General features: G+C 47.0%; 1 protein-coding gene across 10 annotated transcripts in view; it reads left to right on the forward strand.

Annotated features, from left to right (window-relative positions):
- Positions 1-17,262, forward strand: part of Nup214 (nuclear pore complex protein Nup214) — a 357,324-nt gene that overhangs the window by 280,879 nt on the left and 59,183 nt on the right. For 9 of the 10 annotated variants that reach the window (XM_065430714.1, XM_065430719.1, XM_065430724.1 and 6 more), the window contains 2 exons: positions 4,573-4,623; positions 6,324-6,493. In XM_065430714.1, the coding sequence (XP_065286786.1) occupies positions 4,573-4,623; positions 6,324-6,493 (221 nt within the window). The remainder of the gene's footprint in view (positions 1-4,572; positions 4,624-6,323; positions 6,494-17,262) is intronic. The other variant, XM_065430718.1, reaches the window with a different exon arrangement.

The following is a 17,262-nucleotide window of genomic DNA, read 5'->3' on the forward strand; positions in this document are numbered from 1 at the left end:
GCAGTGAGTTTTTCTTTCCGCTTTTGGCACGTGTTCTGGAGCCATGGCCGCGAAAAAAATGCAAGAATATGGATTTTTCAACAAAGGCGGACATCATTAGACGGGTGGAGGCTGGCGAGAAAAAGTCATCGGTCGCCGCGGCATTCGGAATTCCTTACAACACCCTGAGTACGATCGTCAAGAACAAAGCCGATGTTAAGCTGAAGGCAGTGCAGTCCAGTCGCCCTGGAGTGTGTCGTGTGCACATCCCAACCTTTGACAAGGTCGAGAAGGCATTGTACACCTGGTTGTCTCGGCATTCCTAGGCGCCATCGCAGGCAGCGTTACAACGCACGATTTCGTCAGCGCTGACGACGGCGTGCAAGCTGTTGCAGATCGCGCTGATGCAGAGATTGTGGCTTACATCATGGGTGACCAGGACGCAGACTCGAGCAGCAGCGAAGGTTCTGATGAAGAGGACCAACCACCACGCACTGCAGCTGAACTTGCATCAGCTTTCAGCATCATTCGCTGCTGTTGTGGCACAATGGAAGGAGCTGGCCTTTCTCATTTGGACACTGTCAACAAGCTTGAGGACAACTTATGAACTTATGGTGCAGAAGAAAAAGCAAGCAAAGGTCACAGATTTTTTTCTTCCGAAATAAGGTGCTCTGGTCATCGCGCTGTGTTTTTGTTTTTTTTACACGCCTTGGAGGCACAAATTGGTAAGTTCCCGTTAGTCACGACATCGGGAAACTGCCTTGAGATGTGTGGAGTTGTTAGAGAAGCTTTTGACATGCATATTTTATAGTTCAAATTATCGATATATCGAACTATTTCGCGATCCCCTTCGAGTTCGATATATCCGGGATCGACTGTATTAGTACTCCGAGGAAAAGCACACACACACATTTACAAAATGGAACATGTTCTGTGTACTGACCAGTGCTTCTCTACTCACATTTGTCTGCTGAGTTCACCAGACTTGGTGCAGAAGTTTAATGTGTGATTAAGAGCACTGGTTGAATCGGAGCTTTACGGACTAGCAGAATTATGCAAATTATCATTCTGAAAATATGACGGGAGGGCCTCTTCACTCTCCCACCCTCCTTCTTCGGAAGAAAAACACTCATCTGCTAGGCACTTCCAGTACCTTTAATTGCAACCACATGGTGATGTGAAGTGGGAACAACTGAACATCAGTAAGGTGCACTTGTAGCAGATGGCCAAGAGGCTTGGTATTCCTCAAAACATTACCCACAAATACTCAAGTACCCACAAATACTACAAAATCTGACATCCACTCAAAAGTGTCTTAGGCACTACAGATTGGGTACAAAATTAAAAAAGTTTGGCATTCATTTTCTCTTCCAATAAACTGCATTTTCGTGCCAAACAAACGTAGCGACAGTTCCAAAAGAGTAATCTGCTAGTCCTACCTAATTCATTTTCACCATTTAGTGTCCCTTTATGTGATCCTGATTGCAAGATATCTAACTTAATACAGTGGAATCTAAATAAACAGAAATAACTTAAACAAAACGGTCTCTTAAACGGGACACCGACCTCATGGTTGGTTGGTTTTGTACTCATGCAGTTGTATTTAGCTTTGTCTCTCAGTAAATGTACCTCCTGATAAGCGGAACCAATTTCCCTGGTCCCTTGAGGTCCCGTTTAAAGGAGTCCACTGTACTTCCTGGACTAATCACAAATGCTTGTTTCTTTGCCAAGCTCTTGAACATTAGTTTTCTGTGTATTACCTTCTGCAGTCACTCAGTTTCTTTGTCACTCTTCTGCTGTCAGCAAGTTCATGGGTTCAGTCCCCATCTGCAGTGACTGCATTCCAATGGGGACGAAATGCAAGGATGATTGTGTGCCCACCACACTTAGAAGACATGTTAAAGGAGCCAGATGGTCGGAATTCTAATTCTCAGCCCTCCAAGAGTGTCCCTCTTTTAAGCGCTGTGTTGCTTTGGGACATTAAACCCCATCAATCACAGTTCTCTGCATATTTGTCTTCAAACCTTAGATTATAATGGTTCAGGTCCTCAATCATTTGTTGTTAGTCATCTCCGTTGTTGCTAAACAGGACAATGTCATCTATAAAATCTAGGGGCTTGAAATATTTCCCTTTAATCCTTGCTCACCTTGCATTTTGAATACTTTTTGCAAGCAGGCAGTGAATAATAATGCAGACATTGTCTCTCCTTGCCTAGGCTTCTTCTTTTCTTTTTTTTTTTTATCTGGCGTTTTGCAATTGGAAAGAACTATGGTAGCTGTGGAATCCCTATAGATTTCTTTTATTTTTGCATATTTGTGTCTTTTCTATGGAACGGAAGTTGGTGCATTCATTGTTGTTCATTTTTTAATGGAGTGTTCCTTTTCATTTCTAAACAATTAACTGGCCATGGCCAGGCATTGTCATAATCTGACACATGGTCACGGTGAGCTGTAGCATGATATAGCTGTCATTGCCACCAGTTTTTTTCACCTTGCTTTTTATATATGGCGTGCATCATTTCTTGATGAAACTTACTAAAGGTAAAATCTACCAGAATATAGCTTACCTTATACAATTTAAGCTTGTTACAATGAAGTTGCAGCCGAAGCGAAAATACAGTAAACTCTCATTAAGACGAACTCTGTTAACACGAATTATCGCATATAACAAACAACATGGGAATGTTTGTTTGGTTTTCCATAGATCCAGTGGCAAAAAAAATTCACTTAAGACAAACCTGTCTCAGACGTGCTCTTCGGTTAAGACGAACATTCCGAGTGACTGCCACCGCTACCGATCCTGGAGGCTAGGGTGTTGCGATGGACTGCGGGCGGGGGTGGGCGCCTCAAGGCACCCTGCTGGAGGCCTGCGGGCGCACATCACCTGTGGACAGAGGCGAAAACAAGAGGAGGAAACAAAATGAGACCGACATTTCATTTCGTGAATGTAGGTGACGCGCAAGCGTATGGGTGCTATAGCACATACGAAGCTATCGGCCCTCATTGTACCTAGATTGTCCACATCACAGATTGTATTCAAGACATGGCTCGCGCGGCCGTGCCTTACGCAGCAGCCGCCAGAGTAGAACACCCCTTGTAAACGTTGGCTTACTAACTAAACTAACAAGCATGATGTCAGTGTGCACAGGCAAACATGAACACATCCCACTCGATGATCACAGACGTTCGCTGTCAAAACGCTGGTGTGAGGAATCGCGGCAAGTGCAGCGAGCGAAGTGACCTTCACTCTGTCTATCGCTTCCACGCAAACTGAACGGTGAGAACCCATCGCCTACAAAACTACGAGCCATTAGCCCTCCTAGACTGTGCCCCCAATGCAGATTCTGTTCAAGATAAAGCCCGCGTGCAGCCGAAGTACAACACCCCCCTCCCTCCCCTCCCCTCCCTGGTGCCATGCGCACGACGGAAGACAGCGTGCTCCTTCCTCCCTTTCCTTTGCGCACATGAGATTGAGCCGCCATCGTCGGGTCACTGTCGCACACTTTCACTCGCACACAGCGTAGGATGACGTTATAACGAGACGAACCTGGCACATCCGTATCACAAATGAAACCTGTAGCAACTTCCAGAGGAGGTCAGCTCAGCGGGCCTCCACCTACCTTCCTCCTCTGCAGCGCTTCGCCTTGTTTCTCCTTTGCCACTTCGCTCAATGTTACCTAGACTGATGTCTAGGCTGGGGTGCTTCACCGCGTGCTCAGCGCAGTCCTTCGTACTTTCGTTAGCTCAAGCCTGTGCCGATAACCTGTAAGGCTGCAGATGCCTGGCTTTAACTCCCTAGCAAACTTTTTGCAGCAGCACGAAGGCACAGAAGGATTTTTAAGGTAATTAAGTGAGATGACATCGGTTGTGGTTGCTGGTAGATTTGCACTGAAGCGCCGTGCATCCATCATGGACTGGATGAAACTAAGCAAGAGTACCACTTGAAAATAGTTTTCTATTAAGTTCAGCTAAATAAATGCTTTTATGTCATGCTTCCCCCGTTTTAAGCCTATTTCATTTACCATTTCGAAGTAATATATTTGGATGCACCTGATCATGTTGCTAATTATCCTTCTGATAAGACGAACAAATTTTGATGGTCCCTTCGAGTTTGTCTTAAAGGCTGTCTACTGTAATTTTGTTGTCTGATATTCATTATAAGCATATATTTGTTACACGCTGATATCAACTGGAAACATTTTAAGTATACTGTTAATCCGGTGATTCTTTATATCCATGTTTGTTATATCAAGGTTCAACTGTATTTGCTTTAGTGCCCCTTTAATGTATAAATGTTTCAAATTGGCAGAAAATAAATCATATGTCTGTGTTGCTCAAGCTATTTACCTCTTGTGTAGTAAAAGCATTGGAATACGTTTGAAAAATGTAGCCACAGTTTCCCAATAAAAAAAAAATTATAGGTTCTGTGTCACTATTTGCCCCATTTATTTATTTAAAAATGGCCAGGGGGGATGGTGGCATGAGCAGTAGCTCGATGGCTGAACATTTGTCCACTGGCTTCGCGCATATCAATGTGCCCTGCTGTCTATTGCATTTCATGATAAACTTTGATTGTACGAGTACCTATTGCAGCCTCTTTGGCCAGTCCAGCACTCCCACATTTGGCCAGCCACAGGCTGCGAGGTAAATCACGGTCTTAAGTGCTTGGAGCAAGTGCATGAAAACTGAAGCATGCTAAAGCAGATTAGTGACCTGCATTACATGTACCATGAATGCATGCATACATGCATGCCAATTCTTTTCAGCAATGGAACACATGTTCATGAAGGCATGAAAGCGCACCTGTGCACACATGCATGTAAGCTCACTAGATGTTTGCAGGTACGGGCAGATAGTGCCTGGAAACACTGTGTCTTTTGTTTCCACGAGTTTTAATGATGTACTATGAGTCTAGATTGTTTCAAGAACCAGTTGAGTGTGTCATGGCTTATAAGACAGAGTGAGAGTAAGGATGGTAACATTTTTGATGTGAGCGCTAGCAGAACCTTCTAATTTAGCTGAAGCTTCTCCTGGGAGTGGGTGAGAAAACATCCCAGCTGTGACACTGATGGTACAAAAGCAAAGCCCCTGATGCCACAGTCTATCTGCTCACTGTCTTATTTGAAGGCAGTGATTTTATAAGTGTACATTCAGTAATTTCTGATCCATTTCTAAAATAAGTACAGGCCAGCCTCTTACAAGTTCAAGCAAATCATTTTATGCAGTGGGCTTTCCAACATTTAAGATGCTGAATGTGTTGAGTGCACTCATGCCTTAATAAGTGACTATAAAAGCAAACAGAAGCCAAGTTCATGACTGTTGCATACATAATAAGGGGACTCAGTAGGATTAGTACAAGTGTAAGTCCTTGCAGAGCTGTTGACCTGAACAAAAGGTGATGTCCTGAACCAGTGCAAATAATGTTAAACTCCGAAATACAATAGGTGGCTGCATTCATCAGTGGCAAGTGACTACCGATGGGAGCAATTACGGCACAGTGGTGGAAGTGCACTTAAATATATATAGGTATTCTAATAAACGAATGTTTGGCATATTTTCTATTGTATCTTGATGAGAGAGGGTAAGGTAAAGCTTGCAAATGAAATAGTTTTATAGTGTCTGAAGTAATAGTGTCGATTAAAAAGCAAAAATGCGGAGGGTCTGAATTGCAGTGGCATGTATATTCCATGTTTTTGATGCATGGTAATTAATTTGAGCTATGAAGTGTTGAAGATCAGCTTTCGTTGCATTTAACTTATATAATTCAATGTTTTGTTCCTTGTTTTTCCAGCCCTGTGTGTTACAAAATTGCAAGTGAAAAATATAATGCAAGGAAAAGGAGTAATATTTACCTTGGACAAAATAAGTGCAAGAAGATTGTGAAAGGATAGTATGTAAAACAAGTGTACTTTTGTTCTAAGGCTGCACATTTAGATTGCAAGAATATATATGCCTGCTTGTCCAGTTTTTCTTTTTTCTTATCACTTTATTAAGGAACACCATCTGAACCTTCTTAACTACTACTGTCTGCATCGTCTGAACTACTCCCAGCTCTACACCATCTAAACAACTCCCAGTTCCAAAAGCTTATGAGGCTTAGAGTATATGGAAAAGCTGAATTTATGCGTAACTTGAACTTGCCACTTGTAATCAACCACTGAGCAAGAGTCAAACTCTGTGGTCTGTGGCACCAATGTAGTGCTTCTCACATTTATAGATTGCATACTGTAACGGTGCAAAAGTTAATCTTTTTCAAGAGACGTATGACCCTTAAACTTTTGGAGCCAATTATACCTACAATGAACCTGCATTTTGTATTTGAAATACTTTTGCTGTTCTTTCAGTGCCTTTGGCCAGCAGTCGCAAGAACAACAGCAGGGAAGTGGATCCACTCTCTTTGGTGGAGGTGGCTCCGGTTTTCTCTCGGGCCTTGGAGGAAAGCCAGCCTCAGATGCATCCAACAAGAACGTGTTTGGTGGCTCATCATCCTTCAATTCGGCTGCGCAGACCACAAGTATGTCAGCACTACCGTATTCTTTAATATAGGCTGGTACTTTTATGAAAAAACAGTAGGAAACTCAGTGGCCAGCTTAGATTCGAGGATGGGGTTTGGCCACAGGCACCTCGCAGCCACAAAATTCTAGGCACTGTAGGTGTGTTCCAGTTCTAACCAGCGTTGCAAACAGTCTACATTGATGGCTAAGATAGCCTAGAGCCAAAGTAATAGACCCCATCTTGAAGATGTCTGCAACTTGATGCAAGCTCGCATGGATAAGAATGAACTAAGAAAAGCATATAGTATAGCTGTATTTGTATGCTTCGTGTATGCATATTGTCGCAACGTCAGAAACAGTGGTCGTAGAGCGCTGTTCAGGAGACACAGCAGTGGGTCGCCTTTTTTAATGCCGAGCACAACAGCGACTTCTCCTTCACTGCACCTTGACAAAAACGCTCAGGCCTACTCGCGTTGTCCGCTTCTTCATCGGAGTATTGGCGCGGCATTTGCATCCCTCCGAAGGAAGCATCGTCCCGATCCGCAATTTAATCGAGACAGTGGGACAGAGTACAACAGGACAGACTCACACACATACAAAAAAAAAACGAGAACAAAAAAAGACAAAAGTTAGGTCGACAAATACGGCTTCATCCGTACCACATGCACCACTTCGGGTAAGTGCTTGCGGCGACTGGAGCATGGGGGTCCCAGAGAGCAGTCGCCCCCAAAAGCGACCTGGGTGTTTGATATGCGGCGGGCTTCGTGCCCGTCAAGCGTGTCCCCAGTATCGCTCCCGTGGATCCCATCGCTAACGTCTGCAGCCTCATCCGCTTGATGCGTTAGGGGCTGGTTGTCGGACGACGCTTTCTCCACGATATCGAGTTGTGTTCCGCATCGTCCTCGGACGAGTCAAATACAAAAGCGCCGAAGGCGCGGGCGTGACCCGTCACCTGGCGGCTTTGCCGTCTCGGCTACGTTGCAAGTGTCGGTCGGTTCACTCTCAGGAACTCTCAGGAACGACCTCGTAATTCACGTCGCTCAGGCGGTGGATCACTCTGTATGGCCCAGGGTACCGTCGTAGGAGATTTTCGGAGAGCCCACGATGGCATATGGCTATCTAGACCCATACTTTGTCGCCGGGGGTGTAGAAAACAGACCTATGTTGAAGATCGTACCGTTTTGCATCTTGGTCTTGCTTAATGCAAATACGTTTGCGGGCAAGCTGTCTGGCTTCTTCAGCGCGCTGAGTAAATTCGTCAACGTTGGTAGGTAGGTTGTCAAACTTGTGCGGCAGCATGGCATCCAGCGTTGTCGTGGCTTCGCAACCATGGACCAAGCTGAACGGTGTCATTCCAGTAGTTTCCTGTCGAGTGGTATTGTATGCGAATGTTACGTAGGGCAAAATCTGATCCCAGTTCTTATGTTCTATGTCGACATACATGCATAGCATGTCTGCGACGGTCTTAGACGCTCGGTTAGTCCGTTCGTCTGGGGATGATAAGCGCTCATTTTCCGGTAATCTTCACCAGCACCTCCGAACTGAGGTCACTGTATGTAACATAGGCTGGTGTCGTCCTTGTCCATCGATATCTTTAGAACCGAGTGGACTGTGGTGCCACTAATGGTAGTAGCTGCCTTTTCAATGGTGGCTGCGGCCATATAGGCATTGAAGGCAGATCCAGGCATCGTGTACAGCCAGTTGTAGGTGTCCTTCAGCAAGTTGAGTTTGTATGTCTTCTCACAGCCGGCCGGGCTCGTGAGAAACAGTCTTGATAAGCTCCGCATCAGGAAGCATGGAGAACTGAATCACTTCTAGGATGAGGGAGTGCTGCTCAGTTTTGGTTAGATGCATGATGGCGCAGTAATCGCTGGCCATTTAAATGTCGTCCCTGACACAGATGGCACAGCAGGTTTCGACACTTCTAGATACCACGTGCACAATGTCGACCTTTACGCTTTCTGGTTGGTCTGCACAGTGTGCGGTGCCATCTGCCGCCGCTGCGTCGCCGATAGCCGTTTGCTACTGCTGTTGGTCCACGTTGCTGAGAAGTTGTCTGCAGGTGTCTTCGAGGGCGGCATCGGGGGTATTACCCTCAAACTCCTCCCTTTTCTGTACAATGGCGTTTAGGTGCATTTCATAGTGTGTTTTGTACTCTTTTAAAATATCGAGATCGCACCAGGAGGGAAGAAAGAGGGTGACTATCTCTCTGACAAAGTTGTTGGTATCCTCTCGGAGATAGGCGCGGTGTGCGTGATGATGTGAGGCACGTCTCTTCAACTGTATTTACCTTGTGAGACATTGAATGTGTAATAAGCGACAAAGTCTGTGAAGTGTATGTCAGTGAGTTCTTGGGAGGCAGTCCTCGTACTTTTTCACAAGGTTTATACTGCATTTCAGGCAGCAGGTGCCACGCTGTGTGGAAGCTATGCAAGAAGTTCAGTCAGACTATTTATCACTCCATGCGTTTCGTCTATGCTTTGTTGCGCACCAACAGCGTTTGCTCACATGAGCACGCACGCGAGGTTGCCGCCACAACCTGCGAATAAATAAATAACAGTTTTTTAAATAGAAAGAAAAACAATGAAAAACAAATTGATGTAAAAAAACATTAGTAGCCGTCTACCACAGTTTGTTTCTAAGGGCTAAGACGTTTTTCATTCAATACTGAGCCCATATAAAGAACAGTTTCACACGATTGTGGTACAAAACATCAAACTATTTCCAAGTGTGAATGCAGCCACTGCAAAAAGTATCTTTAGTCTCCACAGTATTGCACCTGATGTCTGAAACGGAGTTTAGCTACTCCACCTTCGTGGAGTCTGCTTCCTCTACGAGCTCCCATTGCTGCTTGTGGACGCGGACTTATTCCTTCAGGTGCAAAGTAGCCATAAAGGTGACCTGGCGGCTGCACTTGGACATACCGAGGTGAAGCAGGATCCACATGGCATCCATACTGCTCATCTTGACGCTGTTCAGCATGAGCTTGCCTAACCCCCACCAACAGCCTGTCGAGCCTGAGGTCGGGGCACTGTTTGTGAATGTCTGCGAGCGTATTTGTGCAAGTTGGAGAAACCGGGGTTCGCCTTGTTTACACAGTCCACCACGTACATGGCACACGAGTATGTGTCCACAAAGAGCTGAACGTCCATGTTCAATTATAAAACAGGCAGTGCAGCAGTTAAAGGCGTTCACAATCTTTTAGCACAGCTCTCGTTTCAAAAACACGATCGACTGGTTGATGTCTGCCCTAAATACCCTGAAGTAGTCTTCTTTGTAGCATATGCCATTGTGGGTCAAAAAGTCCTTCATGGAGTTATAGTCAACCTCTTCGAGCCGCTGGTGCATATCGTGGAACTTTGTGCGCAGCACCTCAAGTTCGATCGCGTTAACATTGTGCTTCAGCATGAGTGTGAGCACGAGCTTCTATCATCGGCCAAACAATGCACAGAATCAGCACACCCTCTTGGTCATGTTGCACTTGCAGTACGTGAAAATGGGCTGCTGAATTTGGACCGCTCCCCCCTCGAGCAGATTAATATGGAGACTCATGAGTGATTCTAGTAGGACGACTGACTGAGGCACGTTATCACCAAGCCCTTCTTCGGGTGCCTCATCAAGCCAAATGAGCATGTGTGCATGGATGCTCTCCCTCTGTGAAAACTCTCTTTGCTTGAAGGAGTCTATGACTCGGTGCTTTCCAAAAGAGGAGGTCTCTGTGCTCTGCAGCATTTTTATTATGGTGCACACCATCTTATAAAAGTAGAGGGTGCACACCACAGGGTCATTGTTTACGAGTTCTGCCGTGCATGTCGGTGAACGGGTGGCGGTGCTCCTCCATGGGTTCCTTGAGGCTCTTGATGACTGTCAAGAGGCACTCGTCTTACTGCTTGGACATGCTCAGGGTCATGAAGAGGGTAGGCTTTCCGAGTTGTCGAATCATGAACACGTCTTGCTTGCGTTGCGCCGGATTCCTCAAAGGAAGGGAAAGTCTGATTGCAAGCATTTCTTAACAATGCTTCGATTTGCGAGCACCTTCTTGGTGATGTTTGCCATTGCCTCACAGTTTGGAAAGGTAATGGCAAGCCTCATGTGAATGTGGAACTGCAGAACCTTCATTGCCACAAACAAGACGTGGCATGGTACAATGCCACGATGATCCGTGCACTGGATCTCACTTTTAACAAAGTCAAAGACTGTAGGCCACACGTTCTGGCAGAGCCGCCGCAGCTGCCCGGGATAGATCTGGGGAACCGATAGTTCTTCTACATGTTCATCGTACAGAAGGCTCTGCAACACCTTGTTCTCACCGGGGCTGATGTCGAGGTAGTGGGTCTCATCCCACTACCAGCGTCAGCAGCGTCAGCAGGTGGTTCGCTTACACTGGATCTTAAATGCAGGCTTCATCTAATCGCTGGGCTGTTTGCGCTTCTTAGCGTGCACCAGCTCCTCTGGGCAGCAGTTGATTGCCACCTCCTGAACCGTGACAATGTAGAGTATGTACAGAGAGCATATACAGGACATATGCTCTCTCTGTATTGTAGAGTGTATACAGGGGACTCTAACAGAGGTAGTCTAGCCAGGCGTTCAAGTCTTCTTTGTGCACTGTACCCGAGACATAGACGAACTTGGGGATCTTCATCTTTCTTAAATTGACAAAGATGTCTACCGAACTATACTGAACTGGTTGTCATGTAAGAAGCGGTGGGAACACCAGTCGCTTGCCGATGGTGGTGAGCGGAGGCAGGTGCGCCAATTTTGGCAGGTGCATAAACCTGTTGACTGGAAAAGACACGGTATCTTGCCCTTAATCAGGCTACCCTAGCATGTAGCACACAGTGCGAACCGGCGCACATCCTCATTAGCAAACTCATGCGCCAGAAAAGAAAGGAACTGTTTTGAACCAGGGACACATCTGACACAAACCAGAGCCGGTCAGTCACACTGCACGACGTACCGAAAGGATCATTCAGGAAATTTTGCTCAAAATACTTTTCTGCGTTGGCGTACCGGCTAACGGTGTGGTTTGCTGTCCCACTTTCACTGCAGTCGGATGGACAGACCGTTCTTCGTCCGTCTCCTCGGCGTGGCGCTGGTATTTGGTAGCCCGCGCTCGCTCCACCCTGGCTCCTTGTTCCTCGTCCATCTCCTCGGCACAGTGCTGGTTTTCGGTAGTGCAGTCACTCCAACCTGGATGCTTGTTCTTCGTCCGTCTCCTCGGTGTGGCACTGCTTTTCGATAGCCTGCACTTGCTCCAACCTGGCTGCTCATTCCTTGTCAGTCTTCTTGGTGTAGTGCTGGTATCAGTAGCGCGTCCTCGCTCCAACCTGGCTGCTCGTTCCTCATCTGTCTCCTCGGCGCAGTGCTGGTGTTCAGTGGCGCGCTTGTTCCAACCTGGATGCTCATTCCTCGTGTGTCTGCTCGGCGTTGCACTGGTTTTTGGTAGCCCACGCTCGATTCAACCTGGCTGCTCCTTCTTCGTCTGTCACCTCAGCACAGTGCTGGTGTTCGGCAGCGCATGCTTGCTCCAACCTGAATGCCCGTTCCTCGTCAGTCTCCTCAGGCCGGCGCTGGTGTTGAGTAGCACATAGAATGACTCTAAAAGTGTGCACCCGCTCCAACCTGACTGCCTGTTCCTCGTTCGTCTTCTCGGCACAGTGCTGATGTATAGTAGCCCGCATTTTCTCCAAATGAGCAGCTCGTGCTTCCACCATCTTTGCCGTGTAGCAGTAGTGAGCGGCTTTGGTATGTTGCCACTTGCGTTCTTCTAGTTCCTCATCAGTAAGAACCTCCTTGGACAGGGGTGGGGCATGGCAGACAGCAGGGTGCAGTGGTGCTGATGATGATGGACCTCTTTTATGGCTCGTACCAACTAAGGGAGATAGGCCAAGAATCGGGCTGCAGGAGGTAGCTCAAAAAAGTTTATTTGAATACAAGAAACTCAAAGTAAAAGAAAAAAACAAAAGGATGAACATGTCATCATCTATGAGCTCTCGCTGCTGCTTGCCTAGGTTGTCTTCCTCTTCCTCTCAAGCTCCCGCACCTACTTTTGCAAATGGCTGATTTGGGAAAAATACTGGTACAGTACGGTGAAGTCATGTTGCTGCTTTCGTTGTTGAACTTCTTGGTGGTAAGATCCTTCTTCTGGCAAGGCCTGCCGGACAGCATCGCACAATCCCTTGCTTGCTCATTATTTCATGGCACTTACCCACTACGATTGATTGGCCAAGAAGTCAATGTGCGATGCTGCTAGCAGGCAGAGCTGTCATCGAGTTCCCGCATTTTCACAGATCATTTTATGTTCTACAGTGCTAAATGCATAGATGTTTTTATATTTATTCTTCATTATAAATTGGATCCTTGGCCAATTGCCTATAGGGGGTGGGAGCCACATGTTTGACAGAAAACAATGTCCACTTGCAGCAATACCCAGTTTGCAGTAGTTCGAAACCAACCGAAACCGCAGCTAGTTTTGAACCCTGTTCCCTCAGTCCACACCCAGTGGCACATACCCAGTGCTCCAAATTGGCATCAGAGTTCTGGGGTGCGATCTTGTACGCGTTCCAAACTCGAACGGAGGCGGTCCGTTCTTTCCGTCGCGAAATTGGCGGTCCGTTCCGTTGCGTTTGTCCTATAGCAGACAACACGGAATGATCGACAGCAGATATCACTTCACAATTGACGTCATGGCGTTCGACACCGTTCAAACTGACCAAGCGTGTGTGGCTCGGTGGAACGGACCGCCTCCATTCTATTTTGGAACGCGTACAAGATCGCACCCCTGTTGAACAGCAGCACCTACCTAGTCCCACATCTGCAGTGGCCCATGTCGGCATGAAGGAGGTTCGATGAAGGGTGACATGTACCAATTGCCACATACTCTTTCACCCATGTCGATGCCATGATTGGTTTTGAACTGCGTTACCTCAGCACAGCAGCACAGGACACTATTAGCCCAGTGACCCTGGTAGGCAGGAACGGTTAAAAACATACATTGACAAACATACATGGATACATAGATAGTCCCGGAAAGTGCGTGAAGTATCCTAAGAATGCAAATGCATTAAAAACTGAACAGCAGCACTGATAGAATCCACGGACAGAATGTTTCAAAAAGAACTGTCGCAATTTCTTCTGCTTCTATGACAGTGAAGATGATACATGTGCTTCTTCGAATTAGCAGTAGCAACAGTGCCACACAGCCTGCAATGTGATATTTCAGCATTGTAGCCACAAGGCAGCATAGTATGCAAAGTTCGTGCCCTTTTATTTGGTGGCCAAAGAGCTGTGCGTGATGAAACATTACTCTTGTTTCAAGTTGTCACCTTCTCCCATACTTTTATAGTCCATGCCACTGTGGCTATGTTCCACTCACTGAGTGATGCAAGTGCCATCTGCTTCCAGTTGGTTCACATGAGTATGCTCCTGCATCTATTACTATAGCCAGTTTGTTCCACCACATTTTTTACCATTACTATCGCTGTGGCAGCCTTGTGGGGAAAATTATGTGCAGCATTCAACACTGTCTAGTGCCTACACCTGCTGATCAGAGATGTCCCATACCACCAGTGCACACTAGAACTCATAATTCTTTCCTAAACCACTAGGTAATGCAACATAATCCCCCCTCTGTGCCACAGAGGCATCTGTTACCATTGCATTATTCTTAGCCTTTTCTCCCCTCTCCACTGTCCCCTCATCTTCATCCATGCTGCCCACGAAGTCTTTTCTCCCCTCTCCACTGTCCGCTCATCTTCCTCCATGCTGCCCACCAAGTCTTCCCTTTTCTTGCTCAGACATGTACTTCATGCACTGATGCCCACACACACAGCAGCATTAAAGGGACCCTGAAACGCTTTTGACGATTTTCTACAAACGTACTGAGTCGTTAGAGTAGGTTCTTCTGATCATTAATTGACACGTCTAAGTGCTCCACGTAAAGCGTGTAATTTAGTATAAGGTTTTAAAAATGCACGTCGCTGCCGATCGCAGCACGCTGCTTCGGCGGAATTTTAAGCCGCCCCTACCCATATGACGGAAATCACCCATATGACGTCATTGGGGCGAGCTATTCGATTGGCTGACTAGGGCGCGTGATCGATAATTTTTCCAACTTTATGGTAAACAAATGATCTTCGTAATAGTTGGAATGTTAGTTAATTTGTTTTTATAAAATGAAAGTAACATAAAGAGAAAGCACAAGAACTATTTTTCATTCCACTTAAGCACTTCCGGCACACAGCAAGTGTCGTCTGCTTGTGTTACAACCTACTCCAATTTGACGAGAGCTCCGCGGTCAGAGTCGGTCTCAGTCTTTTCGCGAGCACTATGATTCGACTTTGTTGCCTTGTGGACTGCAAATGTAGCGACTGGCAATATGTCAAGCTGCGACATCATGTCCCTCTGCAAGGCAGCATACGAGCGAACTGGCTGCTGCGCATCGGACTGCCGCTATCCGATCGGCGCCAGGATTTGCGCGTTTGTGGCCGTCACTTTACACTGGAAGATTACTAACGCAATAGCGTTTCGCGAGTCCGGTATTAGGGCAAACGCAAGCGCAAGGGGACAGGGTCTGGCCGCTTGACTGTGCCGTAACGGGATGAGCCATGAGATGAGCAGAAGGGCAAATGTGAATGGTCTGCACGGTGCAGCCACCTGGTGGCATAGAGCTCAACCATACACACTAGCAGCAACGAAGTGTATTCTTCGTTGCTGCTGGTGTGTATTTTTCGCAGGAGTGTAATCATCAAAACGTTGTTTTTATAAATGTTGAAAATGTTTTACACTTGGTTAGAGCAATATTAGCGCTTTGTTTGGCTGGTTAAGTGCTGCGCCAACAAGTGTCTGGACCGTGCTGACCGATCAGGCTGCTTACGTACATCTACACTAAAGTTCCTTCATCAGCTTGAGTTTATGCCTCCAGGCATTTGCCGAAATGACCAGCTTGCCTGTAGTTACCGGAATACCAGACACGTTCGGGGCTACGACAGAATGCTTGCAACACACGCTGCTTAGATAGCTCTCGCTTGGGGTCGATGGCCAAACGGCTAGCGGAGAGGTCTCGCGCAGGCGGGGGCGGGCTCCAAAACAACCGGAAGTGGACGATGTGACGTCGCATCGTGACGCAGAACCAGGGAAAGTGGAGCTTAGCCCTGCTCGCTTGGCGAACGAGTTGAGGAGGAAAAGCATGGCTAGGGTGGAGGGCAACTTGTAATCGCTTGTAGCTCCATTAATACATAACGCTTCACTTAAATTGTGGTGCGAATGTTCTACTTAAGCTGTACCCTACGAGTCTACAAAATTTGTCCGAACCGTTTCAGGGGCCCTTTAAAGGGGTGGAGACATCAAAATTTTCGTTCATGCGTTTGTTGATTCAAACGTTGCGTCATGCTTCAGGGAGCACGATACACACAGCGGGATTCATATATATCCTAAAAATAATTTAATAATAGCATTATTATACCGAGCGATTTCGGTTTCTGGGCTTCGGGGGATGCTATGACGTCACAGAGGAAGAAAGGCAACATGGCTTGGTCACGTGGGCCACAAAAAATAGTGACGTAAAACGATGCTGCATCGTCTGCTCACGCGTACGCGTGCTTTCCCAGCAGAGGTAAACAACTGGCGATTCGAAGTGCATGTCGCGATTATTATAATTATTGCAAAGGGCGACAACAACGGTAAGAAAATATTGCGGCTTGTGAGAGTCGGTGATTAATTCCGAAGCGCCGTAAGCTTTAGCTTTGAAGCGCACCAGAAAAGGCCTAGCGACGATATCGGCGGCGCCGAACGATCAGAGGCGGTGAGGCCGCCGTCGGTGCCAGAGTGACCACTCCTCGGTCGCTGATTGGCCGCTTCGCCGTACGGCTGCCGCACAAATGTGTCCCGGGCTCGTCCTCTCTACGGCAAGGAAACCTCGCCGTTCGCGAGCAAAACCGCCGTCGCATGGGGGCCCGCAAACGGCGTGCGGCGAGTCTCCGTGCCGGCAACGTCGACGGGCCCTCACATTGAGAAAGGCCAAGCGAACGAGAGACCGCTCCGAGCTGCCGAACTATGCGACTATGCGAGGAGAGAAGCGGACAACACGAACGCCGCATATCCTGGTTCCTTTCGGAGTCGGTCGGCTAGTGTTACACGCAGTTTGACGTTCGCGGGCCGCCGTGCGGCGTTCGTGTTGTCCACTTCTCTCCTCTTGTGTCTGTGTCTGCACACCTTACCCCTTCTTTGCTTTAAGAAATAATTTGTATATGCCTGTAGCTCAGTCATAGTGAAGGCCACGGTGTTCTCAGCAGGCTCCGTAATCGGCATTTCATCGCTACTCCTCATACGCCACGTATTTGTGCTAGCGTGCTATGACGTCAATATTTTCGTTCCTCCTCTGTGGCGTCATAACTGCTGCGCTAGCGATGGGTCTTGACCACGAGGAGTCTTTAATGACTTTTTGGAGCTGAATTAAAATTATTTTGAAATGTTTGCAGCGTCCAATACCTCGTTCTGGGTGTCCTTGCATACGGAAGCAGCCTACAACATGCTTTTTATAGCCTCAAAATTTGGTGTCCCAACCCCTTGAATGGTTCAGATTCTAACCAGAAGTGCACCTTCGCTCTGAAGAATATAGATTTATTTCCTTTGTATCTTTATTATTACAAGAAAAACAAATTACAGTCAACGACTGATTTTGCAGACGCCGGATTTTTCGGACGTGACCGGTAATTCGGGCGGCTTCGTGGCACCACCATAATGTATAAGAACGTCAGAAATTTCGGACCCAAGAACCAGGGTAGAACCA

This window comes from Dermacentor albipictus, chromosome 1 (genome assembly GCF_038994185.2).
Source record: "Dermacentor albipictus isolate Rhodes 1998 colony chromosome 1, USDA_Dalb.pri_finalv2, whole genome shotgun sequence".
Taxonomy (NCBI): domain Eukaryota; kingdom Metazoa; phylum Arthropoda; class Arachnida; order Ixodida; family Ixodidae; genus Dermacentor; species Dermacentor albipictus.